This window comes from Cervus canadensis, chromosome 2 (genome assembly GCF_019320065.1).
Source record: "Cervus canadensis isolate Bull #8, Minnesota chromosome 2, ASM1932006v1, whole genome shotgun sequence".
Taxonomy (NCBI): Eukaryota; Metazoa; Chordata; class Mammalia; order Artiodactyla; family Cervidae; genus Cervus; species Cervus canadensis.
In genome coordinates, this window is record NC_057387.1 from 675,017 (window position 1) to 702,778 (window position 27,762).

Consider the following 27,762-nt stretch of genomic DNA (forward strand, 5'->3'; position numbering starts at 1 on the left):
TCCTCGTTCTCTACACCCGCCCTTCCAAACCTTTCTCGCGAGATGACTACCACTGGGCATTGAGGCAGGTGTGTGCCATGGCCGCCCTTACCCTAGAAAACTGGGTTCAGGCCATTCTAATTAAATCCTTAATACTCTATGGATAAATGAGGAATAGAGAAGTAGCTGAAGTCGTAAGTCTCGCGCTCACGAGTCTCATTCCAAAGGAAGCAAGAGAGTTATGCGGCGTCATCTTTAGTCGGGGCACGGAAGGCCCGAATAGTCCATTTTATTTAGGGGCCTCCTTAACCAGAGTGAAAGGGTATCCGCCGATGCAGCTTCACTTTCCCTTCTCCAACATGGCTTCCAGAGCAGGAAGAAGAAATTGGAGGTTTGCTTTGGACCCTGCCCGCGCCCGGGACGGGCCAATCAGTGCGGGCAGCTCTGGTTGCGCAAGCGCGCTGCCTGTAGGCCTCTGGGTCGACTCGGTGAGGCCATCCTTTAGCCACCTGTTTTAGCCACTCCTCCCGGGTCCCGGCGGTGAGAAGCCAGTAGGCGGGCTCGGGGCGGGCCGTCGCAGAGTCTCCGCCCCCACAACCTTCTCTGGGCGCGGGCCAAAGGGTGGTTCGCTGGGGGGTCAGGCTCAGCCGCGGGAAGGGCAGGCACCCAGGGAGAGAGGGCGCGAGGCGTTGATACAGGGGAAAGTGACGAGCTGCCCTACATTGCCAGCCAGGGACGAGCACGCGGCCACGCTACCACCCGGCTGCCCACGATCACTCGTCCGCAGAAATGTCAGCCGCCGGCGTCCGGGGCCTGCGGGCCACCTACCACCGGGTCCTTGATAGAGTGGAGCTCCTGCTGCCTGAAAAATTGAGGCCGTTGTACAACCACCCGGCAGGTAATGAACCCAAAGTGGCTCCCACGGAGACCTCCCTTCCTGCCCCTTTCCTCCCTTTACCGATCCGCTGACAACTCTGCCGGTGGACAGTTCACCCACCGCCCCAACCCCTGGTCCTCAAGTGAATCTGTGTACTTTCCCATGCTCCTTGCTTTTCACATTTTCTTTTCCAACATGTCTAAAACTCGTGATTTTCAAGTCTGCGCCCTTTGCGACCTTTGTTGCACCGCTTCTCTTAGGCACCACTCAGATCCGGACCAGGCGTCTTGGTTTGACCCTTCTCCGTTTCTGCGGCCAGGAAAGGGTCTGGGCCACCAGGAAACCTCATTCTCTCCCCTTTCCTTCCATGAGTAGTGATACATTGACCCACGCGCAGAAGAGCTGTCTTACCGCCCCAGAGTGTTTGGAGTAAAGGTCATACTTCCTTCAGCTCCAGCTGACAGGCCTGGAGAAGCCTTAGCCAGTTTCTGAGTCAGTGTCATTCCTTGCCCCATAGGTCTAGTTTGTTTAAGTCTATCCTAAATTACTACTGAACAAGCTCCTTCTGAACCTTTTTGTGTGGACAGACCTGGATTTAAATTCGGCTCTGCTGCTAATTGTAGATGTGACCTTGGGTAAAATCCTAGATCTTAGTTTCTGTGAAATGTGGTCGATGTGAATGTTAAAGATAACATATGTGTTTGATTCTTTGTAAACGCTCAATAAATATTAGCTCTGTCTTTAACCTATTGGAAAACAGCGTTCTTGTAGTTGAAAAAATAATGCTGTAAGAAATTGGAAGATCCCAATGCCTCCAACTCTTTATTTTAAGGTCTAAAATCCTGTTACCTCTTATATAAACGTTAGTAATAGTACTTACTTGTCTGGGAACTCAAACCAGATACATTCTGAAGTCACTTTCAAGCCGAAGACTTAGCAGAGGACAAAGTGTGTTATAAATAGGAAGATTGAAGTGCAACCCCCCTGTGGCCCTTTTCTCTACATAGTTAAATCTATCTCTGCAGTTGATGTCATTAGGAAAGTGGTATATCTCCCCACATAGCTGACTATGAAGCAGCTCTTGGGAATCTAAGATGATTACTAAATCTGATTTCCAAGTTTGATAATGGATTAATCTGTGTCTTGGAATTATGCTTTAGTATAATATTATTCATTGCAATAGTTTACCCTTTATAAAACTGACCTTTAAGGAGAGATTTTTATTAATGAAGATTAGTTTATCTGCTTTTTGGTTCTTTAAGACACAGTTTTTGAAATTGTCCTCTGTTTTATGGCAGAGATTTTCAGGAGGAAGAGTTGAGCAATGCTTCTGTAATAATCTAGGCTTTTTTTTTTTTTTTTTTTTTTTTTTTTTTTTGGCCGCATTGTGTGGCATGATTATGGCCTGCATGATTTTGGCCAACTGTTTGGCATGTGGGGGATCTTAGTTCCCCAACCAGGAACTGAATGCTCAATCCCTGCATTGGAAGCTCCAAGTTTTAACCACTGGGCCACCAGGGAAGTCCCTCGGCTTTAGTCTCAACTGAATTCTTGTGGTCAATGCTGACCCTCTTAAGCTTTGTATTTGGTCTGTAGGAGAAAGACAGGCTAGAGGAGGAACAATTTTAAACTACTTTAAAACAGAATTGGAGGGCAGTTTTATAGTGATCTTTTCCAGGGTCTTGGCTTTAACCACTTATAGTCATTGTTTATAATAGTTTATTCAACTTTTAGAATGAAAGAGAATTATCTTTCTTTTGAGATTGGTTTGTAGATCATGTAGTTTATCTAGATACTCTTGGAGTAGTTCAGTTATTGTAACCCTTTTCTCAGTGTGATGGAAGGAGCTAGACTTTGAAGCCAGATTGACCAGTGTGACCTTGATCTTAAATCCCCTAACCTTTAGCTCTAATATATAAAATGGGTTTAATAATTATCTCCAAAATAATGGACATGAATTTGAGCAAGCTTCGGTAGTTGGCGATAGACAGGGAAGCCTGGCGTGCTGCAGTCCATAGGGTCACAAAGAGTCGAACACGACTGGACTAAACTGAACCGAACTGAATTATCACCATTTAAGGATTGTTGTGAAAGTTAAGTGATGTATTGTCTGTAAAATGTAGCTGTGTTTGCACATAGACTTTCAACAAATGTTAGTGTTAGTTCTCTCTTATTTACTAATATCCAGAGTAAGAATACCCATCACTGCAAAATTGTGATTAAAAAGTTGTAGGCACACCAATGCAGAAGTGAAGAAACATGAAAAATATAACTTGTTGATTGTCACAAGTATTGAATAAAATCTGAAGAAATTATTGTTCTAAGACTTAACAGGGAATATTCAAGGTTTTTGTGTACTAGTTTACATTATAGTGTGTTTCTGAATCATTAAATGATATATCTAATCATCATTAGACTGGATTCACATATTGGAGGTTTTCACAGTAATATGCAAGGCTGGGTTCTAAATTTTTGAGATTTAATCGTATCATTGACAAATATGTCTAGACAAGTCACAAGAATATGTCTTTATATAAATATTTATTAGACTTAGAATATTGCATTTTATATATATATAGTTAGACCTGTGGTCTTCATCATTCATTTATCTACATATTGTCTGTGGCACATAATCATCTACTTCTTTAGAGTAAGAATAGAGTTCTATCCAAATATGTGTCCTGGCAAGTTCAGTTCTTAGTCCCCCCACCGTCTCCTGACTGTCAAAGTATGCTGTCCAGAGTTTACTGTAAAAATCATGCTGCTCAATGTTTACTTAAAAGCTTAGTTTTGGGAAAAAAAAATTATTAGTGGAAAGGTATCTTTCATTTGTATTTATGAGCTCCAGAATGGGGTGAACTGTCCCAAAGGATGCACAAAATGAAACTTTGGAATATAGGAAGAAAACAGTAGAACTTCTGTTAGTACTTACTTTATCTTTTTAAAGTTTCCATTTTGTGTATATTTTATAATATATAATGTATTAGTGCACATTTACATATATGTGTCTGTGTAAATAGACAGGCCCTTTCTTAGGATGGTTCAACTTAAGATTTTTCAACTCTACACGATGGCTCAAAAGCAGTATAAATTCAGTAGAAATCCAAATTTTGATCTCTTCCTGGGCTAGTGATATGTGGTACAGTGCCCTTACAGGTGGCAGCGACAAAGTACAGCTCCCAGTCGACCATAGAGTAAACAACCAATGCCTCTCTTCTGCACCCGTATAACCATTCATTTTTCACTTTCAGTACGTGTGTGCTGCGTTCTTGGTCTCTCAGTCGTGTCTCTTTGTGACCGCGTGGCTCTTCTGTTCATGAAGTGGGTTGCCAAGATCTCCTCCAGGAGATCTTCCCTACCCAAGCATTGAACCTGCATTTCCTGTGTCTCCTGCATTGGCAGGCAGATTCTTTACCACTGTGCCACCTGGGAAGCCCCAGTGTTCAATAAATTGCATGAGATATTCAACAATTTATTATAAGCTTTATTTATTATATATTAACAATTTATTATAAATAAAATATAAACAATTTATTATAAATATTATAAATAAAAACAATTTATTATAAATTATATATTAACAATTTATTATAAATAAGCTTATTATAAATAAGATGATTTTGCCCAATTTAAGGGTAGGTTAGACTAAGCTAGGTGTATTAAATAAATTTTCAATTTATGATATTTTCAACTTTCAATGGATTTATTGGGGTTTAACCCCATCATAAATTGAGGAAAATCTGTACACATCTGAATTCCATGGAGTCAACTTGTATATATAAATTGTATATAGAGGGTATATGCTCACATATTTTTTAAACTGGTGGGGCAGTATGTTCCAAAGAAGTTAGGAAAGGACTTCTCTGGTGGCCCAGTGGTTCAGAATCCACCTGCCAATGCACAAGTTCAGTCCCTGCTCCAGGAAGATCCCACATGCCTTGGGACAACTAAACCCACGCACCACACCTGCTCTAGAGCTCTAGAGCCTATGCTCCGCAACTAGAGAGTAGCCCCCGCTCACCTCAGCTGGAGAAAGCCTGCATGCAATGAAGACCCAGTGCAGCCGTAAATAAATAAATTTGTAAAAATTTTAAAAAAGTTAGGAGACCACAGCTCTAAAGAGTTATACCTTAGAAATTACTGGGTTAGGACTCTGAACTTTCACTGTTATGGCCCAGGTTCAGTCCCTGCTTGGGGAACTAAGATCCCACAAGCGGTGAGGTGCAGCCAAAAGAAAAAAGTTATATCTCAATAAAACTGGGGGGGAAATTAAATGAGAAATTAATAAAAATAAAAACTATCCTTCAGTTAAGTCAGCGCAGAAAATAACTATCTTAACCATATAATTTTTGCTTACCATAGCTTTGCTTATAATGAGTTATATTTTGGCTTAAGTGGAAGAACTTTTGGAAAAATATTTCTGCAAAATGTGTTGCTGTGTTTAGCTTACTTTTGCTAAGAATATTCTTTACATTGCATGATGTTCTCTCTGTGAAGGCTGATGAGAAAAGTTATGTTAAGGTGTTCACAACAGGAATATTTGCTTTTTCCTAGACCAGAGAATTAGTTTTTCCTTTTTATCTTATAGACCTAGAGAGTATTTTTAAAATAAAAACATACTAAATGAACTATTAGCAGTGTTTAATATATATTATGATTAAATATACAGTAAATATATAAGTATACATATATTATTTATTATAGTACTAACTTCTATTAGCTTAAAATTAAGGAATGAGAACCAAAAGGGAAAGTTGAGATTTCAAATGTTTAAGTTATTGATGTCAAATAGAATATCTTTAAACTAGTTAGCTCCAATAAAGTTGAATTATTTAATATTTATTGAGGGCCTACTGTATATTGGATACTTTTGGCATTTGAGTTATTTTAATGAATAAAATAAAAATCCCTAGCCACAGAGATTTTGTATTCTCAGAAGAGATCATAAAAGTAATACAATCCTTGCTGTAATTGTTAGTTTGACACTTAACATAACTTTTGATTTTAAACTAATTTTAAGAAGTTAAGATTGTTTATGCCTCATCTAATTTGATCCATTAGATACACTAAAGGAGAAGCAAGCCCTTAGAGAAGCTATGAATAGTTATATACATGTTACTGTTTATAAAATAGATAACCAAATGTATAGCACAGGGAACTATACTCAATATTTTGTAGTAACCTATAAGGGAAAACAATCTGGAAAAGTGTTTACATATATATATAAATCAATGAATCATTTTGCTGTATACCTGAAATTGACACAACATTATAAGTCAACTGTACATCAATAAATAATAGTTTATTATTTCTCAGACATAATAATTTTGGCTATAAAAGATGGAAATATGTTTAAAGTATGGTATGGCATAGTAGAAAGACGGCTGGGATCAAAGAAGCCTGCATTCTGGTTCTTACTCTATCTGGAACTATCTGAATATGAGACAAATTAACTTTGAAGAAATGCCTTTTCTTTTTCATCTATAAAAAGAAGAGGGTTTGTATTTTCTTTAAGGTCCTTTCCGGCTGTAACAGTTTACAATTTGGTATTTCTGCTGTGACTTTTCTTAGTTTCAGAGGCTTCAGGAAACTCAGATTTCATCAGGGAAGACTATATAATTATTGTTAGTTTAGGTTTTAGGCATCTAAATTTTTGTCCTTGCTGTGCTGTGTATTTTATATAAGTAATTTTACCTTTCTCAACCTCATATACCTGGCTTATAAGATGAATGCTTGAACTAGATAATTTAAACAATCTTTCTAAATCTAGAAGTCATTGAGTTTGTTATTGAAGAAATATATAAATTTAAAATGTATCAACCCTAAAATGCATATTACCTAACATAGTTAGTCACTTCACCTGTTATTTTCTTTGGCATTTTCACCAAAGCCTGTTTTCAGGCTTTCAACATTTTAAAAATCATTATTCACCCATGATGTTCTGGGTACTATTTCAGTAAGCTCTTTCCAAGGCCTTACAGAAGATAGAAAGATTGCTTAACTCTGAAATGGTAGCCCCATGATGTTCTCCGTGTGAAATCGGAACTAGGTTTAGTACAAATAAAAACGAGTAATTTTTGACAGTCAGTATCTGTGTCAAAGAATAATAACCTGTATGAATTCTAAGAATTTGTAAGTAGCTGGTTCCATGATAGCAAAAAGGTGGACTTGATTGACACAAGGAACTTCAGAGGAAAGTTCAGGGATGTTGGAAGCAATAAACTGGAAAGAAATGGTATGAAAGGATCTAGGTGGGGTAGTGGACAGCTTTCAATAAGAATTTTATTTTCAACATCGGGAGCAGCTCTATTCAGTATTTGTATATGTGTATATTTGCATGTGTGTAAAAGTTACTTATTCTGTTCCAGGAAGGAAATCTTTCCCTAGGAAGAGAATTATGCAATAAATGACATTCTTTCTGGGTAGAATTTATGAAGTATTTCATTAGCAGAAATTCCTCTCAGATAAGGAAATTAGGAAATAAAATTATCAATATGTCATTGTTTTATTAACAAGTTCATCAAGGCAACTAGATTTGTTAATTTGTTTGAAAATATATGTCTCTTACATATTTGGTTGTATTATTCTCTTGCAGAATTCCTCAAATTCTTCCATAAAAATTTGAACTTTAAAGAACATCAGTTTCACTTTAAAAATTAGACAAACATTTAACAACACAAGAGAAAATGACCATTATATTATTCTTTGTATTTTTTTTGTTATGCTTAAAAATAGTTCATAGTTTTACAGTAAATCCTTGTTACGGCTCTAGTTTATGTATAATAGTTTGTATCTGTTAATCCTATACTCCTAATATGTCCCTCCCCACCTTCCTTTTCCCCTTTTGTAACCATACATTTGTTTTACATTACAGTTCATAGTTTTAAGTAGTCAGCATTTGACATCTTTTTCAACTTCCAAAAGTGGACTTGTAAGAAACAAGATGAAAATGTATTGTTAGGTAATTGTTTGTCTAAAAGAATGTACGTTTACATCTGATGGGAATACATTTTTCTCATCTTAGACTTTAAGTTAAATTTCTTAAAAGCTGCTTTTTATTCAGTATATTTTCAGCCATTTAAAATTTCTGCCTAATCAAGTTTTTTCATCCATCATAATGATTGTTAGCTAGATACTCTAGTTATGCTTATCTTGATTTTAAGGTATTATAATCACTTCCGGTATCATGATTATTTAATGACTTTATTATTTTAATGCTCTTCAGTGAGAACAGCTGTGTCATTGTAGAACATAAACCAGTTTTTCCCAGACAGACCTAGGAAAGATAGTGTAACATTGTATTCTCACTGTTTGAGTGGTACCTGTTTGCAAAACATTTTTGTCTAATCTTCATGTTTTAGGTAAATAGCAAGGATCTATTTTATACTTCAAGGACCAACTGTGAAAGTGAAAGTCGCTCAGTCGTGTCCGACCACAGAGTCCATGGAATTCTCCAGGCCAGAATACTGGAGTGGTAGCCTGTCCCTTCTCCAAATCCCAACCCAGGGATGGAACCCAGGTCTCTCACACTGCAGGCGGATTCTTTACTAGCTGAGCCGCCAGGGAGCAAAGCTTTCACTTTCACGTGTTCAACATCTTGTAATAACCTGTAATGGGAAAGAATCTAAAAAAGAAAAAAAACTTATATATACATTTATATATGTATGACTGAATCACTTTGCTGTACCCCTGAGACTAACACAACATTGTAAATCCACCACACTTCAATAAAAAAATGTTTTAACTTGTTTCATGTTTTAAATGTCAAAATCAGTTGGCATGTTTCCTCATTACTATTTTCATTATTGATTGACTGCTGTTTTTAAGAAAATAGCCTCTATACCTAAATTAATACATGTCTACATTTATTTGACTTCTTTACTTTTAAGGTAGAAAATGGCTACTTAAAAGTGGAAGGATAAAATAAAATAAGTTTTCTTTGAAAATTTTTGTTTACTTATTGTATGATCATGGGTATTGCTATTTCCCCCTTTTTTTTAAACAATGAAGAAAACACTACTTGTTGTTTGCACTTACACATCTCTAATTATTTGTGTCAGTTGTTAGCATCCTCTAATATTTCAGAAAAATTAGAAATTTAGAATGTCTTATTATTACTATATATATATATTTATGCTACTTACGTTTTTAAATTCAGTGCTTAGCCGTCATTAAACTAATTTAGGCTTTGTTTTGTAGTTTAAAATTATTCCTTAAATAAAATATCTAAACTTCTTTTGGCCTTTGTTCTAGCAACAGTAATTTACTGTTTGAAGTTTTTGTTTGGTTTGGTTATGTGGGAGAAGGGCAATTGATATTTTAAAACCACCACCAAGCACAGGGCAGTAGAGTAAATCAGTTACCAGGCAAAGCTACTGAAAAGCTTGACTGTTCATTAACCCTGAAGGGTCAACCATTTCAGCTCGTAAAGAAACTAGAACCCTAGAGGAAACAGTTTGGGGGGTGATAGAAGAGGAAGCATCAGTTTTGAAAGAGAAGAGTGGAGCCTGTTTGGGAATCCAAAGCCAGAGACTAAAACAACGTATTGGCTTATCCTTGAGTGATGAAGCCAAGCTTCACGCAGGGATAAAAAATAAACTTGGTAATTGATACGGCATATGACCCTGAGACTTTGTAAATGACAAAGAAAAATAAACCAAGTGTGATGATAGGAATCTCAGAAACTCAAGCTAAATAAAGTAACCAGAGAGTTTGAAAAGATTGACTTATAGGATTAGTACATTATGGCATCAGACTCATGGAAAGAATTTTCAATAGCCAAAAAGGGGAGTATAGTGGTGTAACAGTAGCGTAACTAATGAGTCAAAGTCAAGTACAGCCCTGATGTAAAGAGAACCTGGTGTCCTGAAGTTCATTCAAATTTCCTAAAATTTGAATATCTCTGATTAGCATCTCTCCTAGATATGGTTCATCCAGTTCAATTCTGTTCAAAAATATTTGTCTAGGAAAACTAAGAAACAGTCTTTAACTTCAGGACTTTGTCTAATTAAAGTAACGGTTGCATAAATAGTTCAGTTTAATTGTTATGTGCAGAAAACAATAGAAGAATAGACAGGCTGCCGCTTTGAGAGTTCGGAGAAGGAGCATTTAATCTAGTCCTTGAGGAGACAAAACCTACAATGAGTTTTAGAAGGATGTTGGAGTTAGCCAGATGAAGACAAGGCCAAATATTGAGAGGAGATAGTATGAACTAAGATTTAGAACCATGAAACAGCATGAAACTAGTTGCATGTTTGCCTAGCTTGTCAGTCCACCTAGACCAAGGTTTCCTAACCTTGCACAATAGATATTTTGGGGGCTGGATTATTGTTGTAGGGGGTTGTCCTTTGCATTGTCAACGTCTCCTGAGGAGCAAAATCACCTCTGGGTGAGAACAAGTGACCTGGGCTAAAATCTAATTAACTTAGGCTTCCCTGGTGGCTCAGGAGTAAAGAATCTGCCTACCAATGCAGGAGATGTGGGCTCGACCCCTGAGCTGAGAAAATTCCCTAGAGAAGGGAATAGCAACCCACTCCAGTATTCTTGCCTGGGAAATCCCATGGACAGAGGAGCCTGGCGGCTACAGTCCATGAGGTCGCAAAGAGTCAGACATGACTTAACAACTAAACAACAACAAGTTCGGATTAGGAATTTATATTTTGAAACTCCATGCTTTCATGTTTTCTATCCTTTAAACATTTCTTTTGAAATGCCAACCTAATCTACTAAAGATTTCCCCATCTTGTTCAAATATTGAGGAGAGGGAATCACCATGTGCCAGAGTTCTAGAAGTGCAATAGTGGCTGTGATCAGAACAGTACAAAATTTAGGACACTGGATTAAAGATTAACAACTCAGGAGTTAAATATAGATTTTCACTCAGTTAAAAGAACATTAAAATTTAGAATTCCTTAATAGTTTTAACTCTCCCAGCAACCATTTCAGTACTGTCTAGATTTGCTCTAATTTAAAATATAGAAAACTACAGTACATAGTCAAGCATAAAAATGACTAACTGTCATATGTATGTAAGAAGATGAATAATTATTTGGGGCCATAAGGAAAGACAGGGGCTATGCCATGATACTCTAGTGTTCGAAGAATTATTAATTTAAAGATGGTATCCAGCTCCCTGAAGATTGAGGAAATAAGATAAATTATAGAGGAACTTTAGGATTAAGTTTAAATGTTCTAGGAGCAAGAGGGGAAGGCCCAATGCCCCTAGTCATCCCAGCTCAGCAGGAAATAGCCAGAGAGACCTCGACACCCCTATTCCCAAAGAATTGGGCCTCCCATCTCTTGAGGGGGGAATGTTAGAAAGTTAGAATAGGGAAAAGGAGCCCAAAATGGTGGTGGCTAAAAGACAAAGGAAAAAGCCTGCAAAAACAGAACAACGGAAAATCCACGGACACGAGTGAGAACTTCAGGTGAAGTTCTTAGCCAGCCCAATTTGCCTAGGGCAGGCTCAAGGCAGGGAGGAGACAAACATATAAAAGGAGGCGGCCAAAGAGGGATTGAGGCCTCTCCTTTTGGGCTGGCCCACTCTCAGGCCTAGAGGGTGTACTGTCCTTTGCTTGCCAATAAAACTGAGTTGTAACTGGGAAATAAAAATGTTCTAGGGAATCAATAAGCTTACTTAGAAACTCATATGTATAAGCCAGACTTATCAATATAAGTAAATACAGAGCTAATTACAGTAGATTATTAGTAAAATATTAGTAATAGTACATCTGATTTTTAAATCCCGTTGTATTTAAACCACATTGAACAATGTGAATTAGTTTGAGAGGACTACAAAACTATACCAAGGAGATGCTGAATAGTGGCATAGTCCAAACTGTAACATTACAATCACTTAGTATTGCTAAAGGTGAGCAATAGTTTATACTGTTTGATACTTTTTTAGAACTAATTAATAAGCAAAAGTTACACAAGGATCAGATACCATTTTTTATATTTTTCAAATTTCTCTCCTTATTGTTAACATTAACCAACTACTTTTGATAGTAATTCAGCCAAAATGCATTAAAAAAAGAAGTATTATCACTGCTTTAATTTTCACTTTTGAGTGGTAGTATTATATAACTGAAAATAGAGTGGTTTTGATGAAAAGCACTTTAGAATTGTTTCCCTAAAATGTTTTTATACAGCTTACAGATATGATTTTACTTAACCTGCCTGTGCTTAAGTTATGAAAAACCAGCTCTGTGTTTTATTTGCCAATGTATCCCTAGTGCCTAGGGGACTATAAAGCATGAAGTAATTACTATGAGTGAATGAATGAATGATCTCTGCAACAAACTGAAGCCACAACTGCAACTAAATCTTAGCTTAAATCCCGGCTTTTTCTTTTTTTAGCTCCGTGCTTTTTCAGTTTCACTATTTGTTATTTTTAAATAATAGGTTTAATTCAATTTTACCTTTTAAATGTTATTTATGTATGTGATTGGAAACATTTCTTTATTAATGACAGTGAATGTTCACCTTGTTATTGTTGTTCAGTTGCTCAGTCGTGTCCAACTCTTTGTGCCCACATGGACTGCAGCACACCAGGCTTCCCTGTCCATCACCATCTCCTGGAACTGCTCAAACTCATGTCCATCGAGTCGGTGATGCCATCCAACCCCCTCATCCTCTGTCGTCCCCTTCCCCTCCTGCCCTCAGTCTTTCCCAGCATCAGGGTCTTTTCCAATAAGTCAGTTCTTTGCATCAGGTAGCTGAAGTGTTAGAGCTTCAGCTTCAGCATCAATCCTTCCAGTGAATATTCAGGGTTGATTTCCTTTAGGATTGACTGGTTTGATCTCCTTGCTGTCCACGGGACTCTCAAGAGTTCTCCAGCACCACAGTTTGAAAGCATCAATTCTTCGGTATTCAGCCTTCTTTATGGTCCTACACTCACATCCATAGCTGACTACTAGAAAAACCATAGCTTTGACTGTATGGACCTTTGTTGGCAAAGTAATGTCTCTGCTTTTGAATACACTGTCTAGGTTTGTCGTAGCTTTTCTACAAGGAGTGTCTTTTGATTTCATGGCTGCGGTCACTGTCCACAGTGACTTTTGGAGCCCGAAAAGACAAAGTCTGTCACTGTTTCCATTGTTTCCCCATCTATTTCCCACGAAGGGATGGGACCAGATGCGATGATCTTATTTTTTTCAATGCTGAAATTTAAACCAGATTTTAGACTCTCCTCTTTCACCTTCATCTAGAGGCTCCTTAGTTCCTCTTCGCTTTCTGCCATAAGAGTGGTGTCATCTGCATATCTGAGGTTATTGATGTTTCTCTTGGCAATCTTGATTCCAGCTTGTGCTTCATCCAGCCCAGCATTTTGCATGTTGTCTCTGCATATAAGTTAAATAATCAGGGTGACAACATACAGCTTTGACGTATTCGTTTTCCAGTTTTGAACCAGTCTGTTCCAAGTCCGGTTCTTACTGTTGCTTCTTGACCTGAGTACAGGTTTCTCAGGAGGCAGGTGAGATGGTCTGGTATTCCCATGCTTACCTACTAGGGGTAAAATTGGGGAAAAAAATCATTCTTACCTGATAGTGGGCTATTGAGAAATATTACTGGAGTAGATGAAGAGAAATAAATGTGTTACATTTGGGTGATTATGCCCTTTTAGATGTGATTTATTTATTTTTACAAAGTAAAGTGGAATATTAAGGTAGAAATAATATTCATGAATAAGACTTTTTAAATTTTGAATTTGCTTAAAAATCTTATGTGAAATTATGTTAAGAAATAAATGTCTTTTGTTGATGCAGTGTGTTGAGAACATTACACACCATATTAAGTGCTCTGATGTGTATTAGATTTAGCTTTTGATTTACCATGGACAAATCTGTTTTTTCCTGTCACTGTATGCCCTGAAAGATTAAAAGAGATCTGTGATTTGGAAGAGTAAGAAGTTATGTTATTGGTTATTGGTTAAAGAGCACAAGTTTTGAGAGTTAGAACATTTAGTTTCTAGTTACAATGCTGGGCTAACTACCCGCATGACTTAAGTAGGTCATGGAACTTCTCTGAGCCTGTTGGTAAAAATGAAGGATGATCTGTGAGTTTACTTCTAGCTCTGAAACAAATTGCTTATTTGTTTCTGAAATTCACAGTGCTTCTCAAATCCCAGGTTATCTGGAAGACCAGAGTTGTTTTTCAAAATACTGTCACCATTTTGAAATTCAAATATATTCAAAATAGTGACAGTATTTCAAAAATACTGTCAACATTTATTGAACATTTTGCATGAGGTGGATGAGTACCAGGATAACTAAAACAAGGACTTTTCCCTTTCTCAGGTGCCCTTTAAAGTTAGGTTAAATTAATTTAGGTTAGGGTCATTAATTTTTTACTAGGATGTATAGAATTTTTGTAAGAACTTTTACTAGAATACATGTGGTGACATCATTTATAATAATAAATATTAATAGAATTAGTGAATATATACATATATATATCTACTGAGGTTTATATCACAAAAATTCCATAATTTATCATTTCCTCAAATTGAAGATTATCCTTAAATAAAATGATATTAAGTTCCATGTTCAAAGCAAAATACACTGAGAATAGTTTCCAAAACTACCTCTATTATACTTTAGCTAATTTTAATAGTTCTCAATAATACAGAGAATGGACATGGAAATCAAAACAACTTGTATGAAAAATTGATACCATGGTGACTCTCTAAATTTTAACTTAAATACAAAGCATGCAGAAAGCACAGTAATAATTATTAGAAATAGATTAATAAATCTTTGAGTTTTTGAAATGTGATGGCTGTTTAAAAGGCATATAGAAAATAGTTGGTTTATTGCTAAATTTTTCTTTCTTTTTTTTTTCCAGGTCCCAGAACAGTATTTTTCTGGGCTCCAATTATGAAATGGGTAAGTCTTGGGTTTTGGCTGATGCTACTGAAAAAGATATTCTTTAAAAGAGCTTATTAATTTGAAGTAATTTTTCTGAAGGATGTACTTTATGTGTTTTTTTTTTTGAAGGATGTACTTTAAATGTTCATAGTACAGCTTGAAATAATTTCATGCAAATATTCTCAGATGTATCATTTTTACTCTATAAGCATACTACCTACCTGGGGTCTTTTGAACTCCTTAGATAAGGAGCCCTTTGGGGAACTTATTATCATCAAAAAGCTTATAATTATGGGACCTAAGAACATGACACTTCATTCTAAAATTTTGTGACTACGTAAAACATTAAATTGGTTTGAACTCCTCCCCTGCCCAAGATTAACTTTTTTTATTAACTTAGTTTGAGAACTTAAGATACTAACACCAAAACAGAGGCAAGGAAAATTAGTCTCAAAAAGTAGAAGAATTTATCCAGGATACATATATATATATATGTATATATATATATATATTAACATTTGGTAAACGATAGAATCTGGAACTTCTGACTCCACAGTAAATGCTTTTATCCTATGCCAGAGTTTCCATTCATAAAGTTCTCATTTAGCTGAAAAGAAGTAATTGTAATGGCTATTAATAACAAATCACTGATTTTATGTTGGAAAGGCCAGTTTTGGCTTGATGCAGTGCTTCTCAAAATGTCATCCCCAGACCTGCAACCTTGGCATCATCCAGGAACATGTTAGAAACACAAATTTTCAGGCCGCATTGCAGATTTACTAAGTTTGAAACTATGGGGATGGAGCCCAGTAATTTGTGTTTTAATAATAGGCCCTATATCTGTTGCAGGAAGGGGACCCTTTCCAGGGCCCGAAACTGGGCTCTTGTCTAACACTCGGGAATGAATTGTCCGAGGAGACACATGTGCTGACAAAGCAAGAGATTTTATTGGGAAAGGGCACCCGGGCGGAGAGCAGGAGGGTGAGGGAACCCAGGAGAACTGCTCTGCCCCATGGCTCGCAGTCTTGGGTTTTATGGTGATGGGATTAGTTTCCAGGTGGTCTTTGGCCAATCATTCTAATTCAGAGTCTTTCCTGGTGGTGCACGCATCGCTCAGCCAAGATGGATGCTAGCAAGAGGGATTCTGGGAAGTGGACGGACATGTGGTGTCTCCTTTCGACCTTTCCCAAACTCTTCCGGTTGGTGGTGGCTTATTAGGTCTGTATTCCTTATCAGGATCTCCTGTCATAAAACAACTCATGCAAATGGTTACTATGGTGCCTGGCCAGGGTGGGCAGTTTCAATCAGTGTGCTTCCCCTAACAGATCTACAGGCTTTCTTTTTTTATTGTAATAAAATGCACATAAAATTTAACATCTTAACCTCTTTTTTAGAGTTGAGTATATCACTATTCAACCAATCTCTAGTACTTTTCTTTTAATTTATTTTTTAATTGTAGGATAATTGTTCCACAGTATTGTGATCTAGTACTCTTGATCTTGCAGAACTAAAACTATGAACCCATTAAACCATAGCTCTTCACTTCCCTCTTCCCCAGCCCCTGGCAATTAGCATTCTACTTTCTCTGTGAATTTCTATAAATTAAATCATACAGTATTTCAGTATTTGTCTTTTTGTGCCTGGTATTTTTCACTTAGCATAATATCCTAAGGTTTATATGTGTCCGAATTCCCTTCCTTTTCAAGTCTGAGTAATATTTCATTGTATGTATGTATCACATTTTGTTTTTTCAGTTTTCTGTTGATAGACACCTGGGTGTCCATACAATATCTGTTCCAGACCCTGCTTTCTGTTCTTCTGTGTATATAACTACAAATAGAATGTTGAATCATATGGTAATTCTATTATTTAATCTTTTAATGAACCGCTTAAATATTATCCACAGTGGCTGCACTGTTTTACATTTCCACCAGCAATTCACAAGGCTTCCAGTTTCCATTCATCCCTGCCAACACTTGTTACTTTTGCTGTTGCTTTATAATACCCTTCCTAATGGGTGTGAAGTGGTGTGTTGTTTTGATGTGCATTTAGCTGTGCTAAGCATCTTTTCATATGCTTATTGACCACTTTTACATTTTCTTTGGAAAACTATTTAAACTCTTTGCCCAAGTTTTAATAAAGTTGTTTTTTGTTGTTGGGTTGTAGGATATTTTAATTCTTTTAAATGTGTAGTTTTAAATTGTTAGAACAGTTCAGAAACTCAGTTGTAAATCTAAGTAGTTGAGAACGTTAGAACTGGAATTAGCTATCCCTCAATTTTATGGCGGAGAAGGCAATGGCAACCCACTCCAGTCCTCTTGCCTGGAAAATCCCATGGATGGAGGGGCCTGGTAGGCTGCAGTCCATGGGGTCGCAAAGAGTCAGACACGACTGAGCGACTTCACTTCCACTTTTCACTTTCATGCACTGGAGAAGGAAATGGCAACCCACTCCAGTGTTCTTGCCTGGAGAATCCCAGGGACGGGGGAGCCTGGTGGGCTGCCGTCTGTGGGGTCGCACAGAGTGGGACATGACTGAAGCGACTCAGCAGCAGCAGCAGCAGCAATTTTATGGCCTTACGCAAATTCTGTCTGTGCCCTTTTGTCTCACCTATAAAACAGGACTAGAGTAAAGTAGTGATAGGGGACTGTATTTACAGAGAACTAGGGAGCAGTTCTTTTTTTAGATTTGTATATTGCAAAAAGGCTCTATCAGTTTAAAAGAGAAATTACAGAATATCTGCTTTAATGATTCTGCCCATACTCTAAGCATTTAAAAGTAGTGTAGTATTAAAAAAAAATACTGTGAAAGGTATATTACTATTTCCTTCCTCTTCTCTCCTACCAACACTTAAAATTATGCATCTACAAAGTTGAATTAATTTCTGAAATATTGTTTCTAGAAACATTATTTGAAAAGTAAGAATGATAAAATAGATGACTAATGAAGATCTACTGTGTAGCACAGGGAACTAGTGCATAGCAATAGGGAACTTTATTCAATGCCTTGTAATGACCCATATGGGAAAAGTATCTAAGAAGAGTGGGTATGCGTGTATGTATAACTGATTCACTTTGCTACACACCTGAGCTAATACAACATTGTAAATCAACTATACTTCAATAAAAAATTACCAAAAAAAAGCTAAAAGAATGATTTACTGTATTTACAGTAAATTTATGAAGGGTCCTCTGGTCACAGATTTGCCACAATTTAGATGTTTGTTTGTGTTACCAATAGCTTTGGTGGTTCTTTGGTCTGGTCTATCAGTGTTTTGAAACATTAACGGTATTATATATTCATAAGTGCTTTCTCCACTATCTCCTTTAAAAACTTCTATTTTAAGTTCGTGTTGACATCATGCATAGTCTCCTGATGACAGCACAACCATAGAAACTCCTGTGTCTTGTTCTCACATAAGTTCTCCATTAAGAATTTTAGACTGTGCTTCTTTAGACATTTAACTGTGGTTGAATCCTTCTTAGCCACTTTAGTTGAAATCAGATAATCATAAAGGTCAAACTGGATAATTCTAAAAAATAATACTACATACTTTTAACTATTTTAACCCTAAGACTATAAACATATTCATTTATCCATCATTTACTATAATGCCAGGGCTTCATGTGTGGATCCACTGATTTTGAGTTCCACATCATTTATCATGGAAGAATTATAGCCACAGTGCATCCTGTATAATTTTAGTTTAGTTTTCTTTAAATCAGAGCAAGTTTATAGACTCTTTCATAATAGTCTGATAGCAGACACCTGCTAGATTTCTGTTTCCCCCCTACCAATCTTTTTATATCTGTCTTGTTTACACCAAATTTGATTGCAGGTTTAACAACTTACCTTTATTCAGTCTTTCCAAAGCAATCACTTTAGTTTCATAGAAATAGCAACCCTCTTTTCGTATATCAGCTGTTTACCTAGTTCATTAAATTAGATAAATTATATTAAAAAATAAAACTGTTACCGAGTCCAAGCTCGCTCTGCTCTGCTCGCTGCACAACAGGCCGGTGAATCCGAGAGACGAGGGATTGAGGCAAGGAAGACTTTGATTGAGGAGCTGGCTGACCGAGAAGATGGCAGTTAACGCCTCAAAATAACCATCTTATCGGGATCTGGATGCCAGGTTCTTTTATAGATCAGAGATGGGGGGAGGTGAGGAACCAAAGTAAAAAGGCCATTAATCTTGCCAATCTCCTGGAATGGCAAGCCTCAGGCAGGGGATGTGTTGATTTCTTCCCTCCCTCCGTCTACAGGTACACAGGGTTCTGAACAAAGGCACTTTATAGTCAGAGGGGCAGGATTCTGAGGCAGGCTGTTCTGTGTAATTATAATAACAAAAGCAGCAAAAAGCAAGTCAAAGAAACAGTTCCAGCATGGAGTCAGAATTGGCTTCTCTGCAACAAAACTGGTATAAACAGGTCTGAGGACAACTACAGTGACTTGATAAAAAAAAAAAAAACTGGTGAGAGCAAAAATGCCTGAGTGCAATACAGAATAAACAGCCCAGTATACAGTCTATGGAATTCTCCAGGCCAGAATACTGGAGTGGGTAGCCTCCAGGGATCGAGCCCAGGTCTCCCACACTGCAGGTGGATTCTTTATCAGCTGAACCACAACGAAAGCCCAAGAATACTGGAGTGGGTAGCCTATCCCGTCTCCAGGGGATCTTCCTAACCCAGGAATCAAACCGGGGTCTCCTGCATTGCAGGCGAATTCTTTACCAACTGAGCTATCAGGGGAGCCCCTTGGCTAACCTGGGGAAACTATTATGTGAAGGTCAGTTCAGAGAGCTTTTTTTTCTTTCTGCTTGTTGTCTTTTTGCACAGACTAGTTTATATTTAACTCTTGAACAGTATACCATATTGTGTAGCTAATTTTCTTCCTTTCTGTTCTTAGGAATAAGTCAAACTGTTTTAAGATTATCTATGCTGATTTTTAGTATCTAACTACTTGCTTTTCCAGCTGTAACTCCTAACATAGGCTAATTCACAGTTTAGAATCTTGAGAACTTTGCTAACTCTTAAGTGTTTGGAATTGGAATATTATATAGTGGTTTTTCATTATTTTTTACACTCCTCTAAAAGTGTTATATGAGGTTTTTTTTTTAACTAGAGGAGAAAATACTGGAAGAAAAGAAGGAAAAAAATGTTCCACACTATCTGATGAGTATTTACTCCACCCAGTGGAGATAACAAGGTGCCAAAAAGAATCACACACATTTGAAAACCAGTTTTTAATTAATGGAAGCAGAGAAATAACTTGAATCTGCTAGATGCCAAACTGTCTGTATTGGATTATTTAATACATTGTCTCATATTTAATCTTCACCAGAAAAAATCTGAGATGTAAAGATACTGAGGTTCAAAGAACTAAAACTGTTGTTAAGTGACGTAGGACTCAGGATGTGAGCCCTCAGGTCTAATTTGACTTCAAAGCCTAGGCTCTTAAACACTTACATGACCCCCTTTAAAAGTCACTTTGGACCTTTCTACAATTGGTAGACCTTTCTTCCTATGTTAGGGAGTAATTTACACAATCTTTTGGTATACTCCATGCACTCTCTGACTCTACAGTTCTATTATTTGAGTAAAGTTCATAATAAAGAAGAGGAACATTGACCTTCTAGCCCTTGAGGCTAGAAATACTGGAAAGAGTACAGAGACTAATATTCCCTTACCTCTGTTTCTCTGAAAATGTAAACTACTATTTGTCGTTGCTAACAGTAATATTTTCCAGACACTATGCTAACTATCTTTAAATCATATTATCTCATTTAATAATATATCACTCTTGCAAGGGTAGCTATTAATATTCTCATTCTATACATGAAGAATATAAGACAAGTGTCATGGGGAATTCCATGGCTGTCCAGTGGTTAGGATTCAGCGCTCCCACTGCAGGCTGCCCAAGTTCAATCCCTTGTCGGGGAGCTAAGATCCAATAAGCTGTATGGCCAAAAAAAAAAAAAAAGAGAGAGAATTATATAACTTGACCAAAGTCATCAAACTAGTAAATGACAGAGACAAGTAAATTCACAATAAGATTTTCTAAGGTAATTTACATGAGATTAGAGTGGTATGGAAATTGAAAGGGCTTTTTAAAAATTCAGGAAAGGAAACTAAGTAATATAGTATTATAAACCAACTATACTTCAGTTTCAGAAGAAGACTAAAAGGTGTATCATCCAAATGCAGTGTATTCTCCTGACCTAACTACTCTAGACAAGAAAAAACCATTTTTTTTAAGACATTTTGGGACAGTTTTAACTATGTCAAAATTTAGCTGTGAACTGTACATTAGACAACAGTGTCTTGTCCATGTTAACTTTTGTGATTAGATTATGGATTAAGAAAATGGGAAGATAGTCTTGTTCTTAGCAAATATACACTAAAATACTAGAGAGTCAAAGGGCATGATATCTCCAACGTCTTTGTATATGGATCAGAAAATATATACATCTATATTAAGAGAGAAGATGATTTCAAGAAGAAAAGAAAAAGAACTGTGGGAGCGGGCACTCAGGACCTTTGTGAGAGAGAATGATTACTAATATGTCCCAGAAAAATGAAATGTATACTCTGAGCATAAACAAAATCGTGGCTGTTACCCTCTTCCAAAAGACAATGCTAGAACATGGCCTCTAGTGTATTTGAAAAGCCACAGTGTAGTAATACATGGACCGAGTAGAATAATGGTGGAAACCAGTCCCCTTCTTCCCCTATACAAGGGCAGTATTCCACCCTGCCAAAGTGGAACAAATATGCAAGAGAGAAAATGTATATTAGGACCTGGAAGAAAAAAGTGAGAGTGATGATTTGGAGCTATTTGAGAAGAAAATCACATGACTATGGATGAAAATTAAGAAGAAAAGTAGTGTTAGTTATGATATACCTCTACTTCCACTTCTGTATTTAACCATTTGCCACATTGAGCCAGAATCACTGCTTTCTTGAACCAATGACTTTATTAAATAAAAATCATTTTAATTGGTTTAAATTTGTGTATAAATTCACTAGTATGCATGTGTTCTACTTAGGAGGAAAAAACTTTTTTTTAATGTGTCATGCATCTTTTAGGAACTGAATAAAACCTGAAAATGAATTTATTTGTTTATTTTTGGCTTTCTTGGGTCTTCGTTGCTGCACAGGCTTTCTCTAGTTGCAGTGAGCAGTGGCTTCTTTTGTTGCAGAGCACCACCTCTAGAGCACTCAGGCTTCAGTAGCTGCACCAGGCAGGCTCAGTAGTTGCTGAACTCGGACACTCGAACACCCAAGCTTCAATAGTTGTGGCTCTGGGCTTAGCTGCTCCTTGGCAGGTGGGATCTTCCCAGACCAGGGATCCAGCCCATGTCCTCCGCATTGGCATACATATTCCTAACCTCTGGACCCCAAGGGAAGTCGAAAATGAATTTCTTAAGACCGTATTTTCTAATGACATGTTTAGAATTTGATTTAAAATACTTAAAGAAAAAAGGAGAAAGGGAGGAGGAAAGGTAAATGTGGCAGAATCTCAATGATTGTTGACTGGGTGATGGGTATATAGGGGTTCATTGTCCTAGTATCTCTTTATTTTGTGTAGGAGTGAATTTTTCATCGATAAAAATCATTCTATTATGTATTCTAATCTGTGTAGTAGAGTAGCATAACTGATATTCTATTAGGACTCATTACTCAACTTTCTGACTGACGCTGGTGGTGGAGCATGAGTAGAAGGGTTCTATAAAAGACAGTGTTAAAAATACACCAGAGAAGAAATGACCATGTATACTTTGACATTAAGGAAAAATTACCTAACCAAGAAATTTAAAATTATACCAGCTTTCCGATACTTCCACCTCTAAAAAAGAGTAACATTGAAAAAACATTTATTTCCAGGGGCTGGTGTGTGCTGGATTGGCTGACATGGCCAGACCTGCAGAAAAACTCAGCACGGCTCAGTCTGCTGTTTTGATGGCTACAGGTAAATTAAATGAATATCTTCGTATAGGACATTCAATAATTAGTTTTACATCAATTTACTTGACTGTTTAACATTTGAAATACATACACACACACTCACACACAAAGAAATTAATGGTATTACCTTTAGGCAGTTATTAGACTATAGCCGAAGAAGGCAGAAGGAGGGTTATAAAAGTTTTTCTTTGATGTAATAACTGAGTGTTTTGTGTAATCCTGAATTATACCAACTTCATTAAATCTCAGATTATAACCTTTTTCCCCTACTTTATGCTGTTGTTTTTCAGTCGCTAAGTCGTCTCTGACTCTTTGTGACCCCATGGACTGAAGCATGCCAGGCTACTCTGTTTCACTATCTCCCGGAGTTTGCTCAGACTCATGTCTATTGAGTTGGTGACGCCATCCAGTCATCTCATCCTCTGTTACCCCATTCTCCTCCTGCCCTCAATCTTTCCCAGCATTAGGATCTTTTCCAGTGAGTTAGCTCTATAGCCATAGTACTGAAACTTCAGCTTTAGCGTTAGTCCTTCCAATGAATATTCTGGGTTGATTTCCTTTAGGATTGACTGGTTTGATCTTCTTGCTGTCCAAGGGACTCTCAAGAGTCTTCTCCAAAAAAAAAAGAGTCTTCTCCAGCACCACAGTTTGAAAACATCAGTTCTTCAGCACTCAGCCTTCTCTATGGTCCAACTCTCATATCCATACATGACTACTGGAAAAACCATACCTTTGACTATTGTTGGCAAAGGGACGTCTCTGCTTTTTAACATCCTCGCTAGGTTTGTCATAGCTTTTATTCCAAGGAACAAGCATCTATTAATTTCATGGCTGCAGTTACCATCTGCAGTGATTTTGGAGCCCAAGAAAATAAAATCTTAGTCTTATTATTTTACTCTAATGTTAAATGTTCAGATAAGATTGCAGCAATGCCTATGCTGTTTTTAAAAAATATTTTATTTCAACAGGCTTTATTTGGTCAAGATACTCACTTGTAATTATTCCAAAAAACTGGAGTCTATTTGCTGTTAATTTCTTTGTTGGGACAGCAGGAGCCTCTCAGCTCTTTCGTATTTGGAGGTAAGCTCTCCATGTTTTCGTTGTCGTTTAGTCATTCCGTTGTGTCCGACTCTTTGTGACTCTGTGAACTGTAGCCCGCCAGGCTCTTCTGTCCATGGGATTTCCCAGGCAAGAATACTAGAGTGGGTTGCCATTTCCTTATCCAGGGAAACTTCCCCACCCAGGAATCAAACCCTCATCTCCTATATGGCAGGCAGATTCTTTACCACTGAGCCACCTGGGAAGCCCTTGAAACTATTTATTCAGTAATTAATATTATTTGTCAGTGACTAGCTAACACTCTGGAATGAGCTTAGATGAAGGCTCTGGCTTTGTTTGAACCATAGGACCTTCCAAAATTACAAAAAAAATGTTATGAATAACAGCTTTCTTTGGCTAAAAAAATTGAATGATCTCAATAAAAAATTAGAAAACATTGAGTTATGTAATATTCCTTCTTTTCAGAAAGCATTCTATTTTGTAGTGTATAGTACATTTAATTTCATTTATCTGTTCCATACCTAGCTTTACTTGCAGCTTAATTGTGTAATCTTTTCATAATAATCTAGGACATAACAGATAGATGAATACTCCCTTATTCTACAAATGCCTGATAACCATTTTTAGGTCTTAACTTATATCAATATAAACTTCAGTTTATGCAGTGATTTTATTCACAGAGTACTTTTCTCATACACCATCTTATTTTAACCTTATATTAACTCCTCATAGTAAAACTGTGAGAACACTAAGTGCCACATTCAAAAATGTTATTTCTAATAGCAGAAATTCAGATACAACTCAATAAAAGGATATTTAGCCTTACAATTAAAATAGCAGATTGAGAGATTTAGTTAGAAATACAAGTGTTGGACTCTCTGGCGCACTCAGGAAAATAGGGTTTAATATTTGAAATCAGGGCCTTTTGGGACGTATAGGAAGTATGATAGGCTTCATAGAATAGCTTCCTTTTTGTGCTTGTTCAGTTTTCCACTCTATTTTCAACTGAGAAGATTAGTAAATGAAGCCCAGGATGTTGTAAAACAGAAAGATTCTGTAGCTTTGTGGTTAATTCTTCTTTGAATTAATGAAAATTGAGAATTAATGAGAACTGAAGAAATTGTCCTTAGTTTCAAAAAACTTAAATGTTACACCTCCTAAGCCAGTAGCCAGCCTGTGTCACAGAATTATATTTTTAGTGACTAGACAGGCTCATTCCCAACTGATTTTATTCTCAGGGAAGACGCTTTGTGAATATTAAATTAAAAGCTCTAGGTGACTACGTTTTGGTAAATTTTATACATATGTTCACATTTGTCATACTCTCATATAGTTCAAAAATGAAAATATTCTTACATTAAATTAATACTTTTGTATAGCAAACTGTAAGTCAGTTAAGACTTTTTGACAGTGTCAAGCCAGATTCAAATAAAGTCCTTAGGTTATTCTCCTTTCTGCATATTTCTACCTATAAGCCCCTGGCAAGATTGTATTTACAACTGTATAGCCTCTTGACTAGTGAAAAAGAAGAGATGGAATATGCTTCTCATTCCCGTCTTATTATAAATATTATCTAGGGACTTCCTGGTGGTCCGGTGGTTGAGATTCCACATTTCCACTGCAGGGGGCATGGATTCTATCCCTGGTCAGGGAATTAAGATCCCACATGCTATGCAGTGCAACCAAAAAAAGAAAAAAATTTTTTAGTTAAAAAATGAATGTGTTTATTGTGATTCATGCTTTTTTCTTTCTGTTTTCTTTATAGATATAACCAAGAACTAAAAGCTAAAGCAAACAAATAAGAGTTCCTGATCACCCTAGCAATCTAGATACGGACATAACCACCGGGACCTAGTTTGATTTATTATTCAGTTGTTGATGAGGTGATACTAACTATGCTAATGTTTGTAAGGCATAAAATGTAATTGGGAGATAGTATTGATACTTGATTCAACAGAAAAATAAAGCAAACTTTTAATAATATTGTCTCTTTACATATGACTTAAGGAACTTATCTGTGGATATTAGTAGCATTTTTTCTACTATTTGTCCATAATAAATCATATTGCTCATACATACCACTGGCCTCCTTCTGTTCTAGTCAACCAAAGTGTGTGCATATAAGAGCACACATATTCCAGTGAGTCAAAAGATAGTTGGAAGGTTTAATAACTTATACAGTGAAGGATGATGAAGTAGCTAATGGTAAAAGGAAATAGAGCTAAAGAGAGTAAGAAATGGGTCATGGAATATCCAGCAACATGACCTCAAACTGTCTTAACATTTTAACTTAAACAGAAGAATAAATTTTTTTTATGTATTTGTTGCAGGAAGGGGGACCCATGGGGGCTCTTGTCTAACGCTCAGAAATGAATTGTTTGAGGAGACACGTATTGACAAAGCAAGAGATTTTATTAAGAAAGGGCCCTTAGGCGAAGAGCAGGACAACTCTGCTACGTGACTCGCAGCCTCCGGTTTGATGGTGATGAGATTAGTTTCCAGATTGTCTCTGGCCAATCATTCTGACTCAGGGTCCTTCCTGGTGGCTCAGCCATTGCTCAACCAAAATGAATTTCAATGAGGAGGATTCTGGGAGATCAGTAGGACAGGTGGCATCTCTTTTTGACCTTTCCTGAATTCTTCTGGCTGGTGGTTACTTGTTGGTTCTGCATTCTTTACCTGGCCCACCTATCAAAAAATAATTCATGCAAATGGTTGCTATGGTGCCTAGCCAGGGCAGGCAGTTTCAATCAGTGTTTTCCCTAACATATTGTGTGAAATTCTTTTACAGCTACAGAGTAAAAATGGATTTATAAATTTTTGAAATACATTCAAGAATCAATGTGATGTGGCAGAAAAGCTCTACAGTCGGGCAGACCTGAATATGAATCCTAGCTCTGTGACATAATCTCTGACTTTGGGCAAGTTAAAGTGTCCTGCCAAGTGCCTGGGACATAAGTCAGTTTTCTGTAAATGTGGCCTTTGTCCCATTATGAAGGTTCATATTTGATTCAAAAACCCATTTGTAGTACTGAAGCTTTCTTTTGAAAATCCGAGTAAAACCAGTCCTGTTAGAACTGTAGTCAGAGGAACGAACGAAGCCAGTTATTTCTAAATTGGAAGAAGCAAGTGACAAAGAGCTTTTTGAATAATAATATACTATAAACAAAATTTGGCAATTAACAATTGAAAAATTTATCTTTTCTTCTTTCAGTGTTCTATATACTTGAAGGGGAATGATTAAAAAATTTGACAAAAGCAAAAGGTCCTGAAGGGTCATATTATTACTGCTTTCTCTTTTCAAGCCACCCTGTTAAATTTGTTTGTTATAGGAGCACACCCATGTGTACATGTTTTCTAGGGTTAAGCATTTATGATAAAATTTACTGTGAAAAATGGCCTAGATACAAAAAAGTTTATTAAAATGCTTGTATTGAATTGGTATTTCATTTCCTTTCCTTAAAACCTGCTCTTTCCCCTGTGGGTTCTCTAACGCCCAATTGTCAGTCAAATTAATTGTAGTATTTAGAAGCAATCACTTACTCTTCGTTCTCAAAATTTCTGACAGACTACATCATGCTTCTTTTCTACCCAAAAACTTTAATCCATCCCATTACTGAATCTTCAGTTCAGTTCAGTTACTCAGTAGTGTCTAACTGTTTGTGACCACATGGACTGCAGCACACCAGGCTTCCCTATCCATCACCACTCCCAGAGCTTGCTCAAACTCATGTCCATTGAGTCAGTGATGCCATCCAACCATCTCATCCTCTGTCGTCCAATTCTCCTGCCTTGAATCTTTCCCAGCATCAGTGTCTTCTGAGTCAGTTCTTTGCATCAGGTGGCTAAAGTGTTAGAGCTTCAGCTTCAGCATCTGCCCTTCCAATGAATATTCAGGACTGATTTGAGTCCTTGGGATCGACTGGTTTGAGCTTCTTGCAGTCCAAGGGACTCTCGAGTCTTTTCCAACACCACAGTTCAAAAAGCATCAGTTCTTTGGCACTCAGCTTTC

At 37.0% G+C, this 27,762-nt stretch overlaps 1 protein-coding gene across 1 annotated transcript; it reads left to right on the top strand.

Moving 5' to 3' along the window:
* Window positions 1–38: 38 nt before the first annotated feature.
* On the top strand, window positions 39–25,829 carry MPC2 (mitochondrial pyruvate carrier 2). The gene is made up of 5 exons (XM_043450077.1): window positions 39–877; window positions 14,702–14,742; window positions 22,611–22,695; window positions 23,660–23,771; window positions 25,516–25,829. The coding sequence occupies exons 1-5, from the start codon at window positions 769–771 to the stop codon at window positions 25,550–25,552; spliced, it is 384 nt and encodes a 127-aa protein (XP_043306012.1). The 5' UTR covers window positions 39–768; the 3' UTR covers window positions 25,553–25,829.
* The last annotated feature ends 1,933 nt before the right edge of the window (window positions 25,830–27,762 follow it).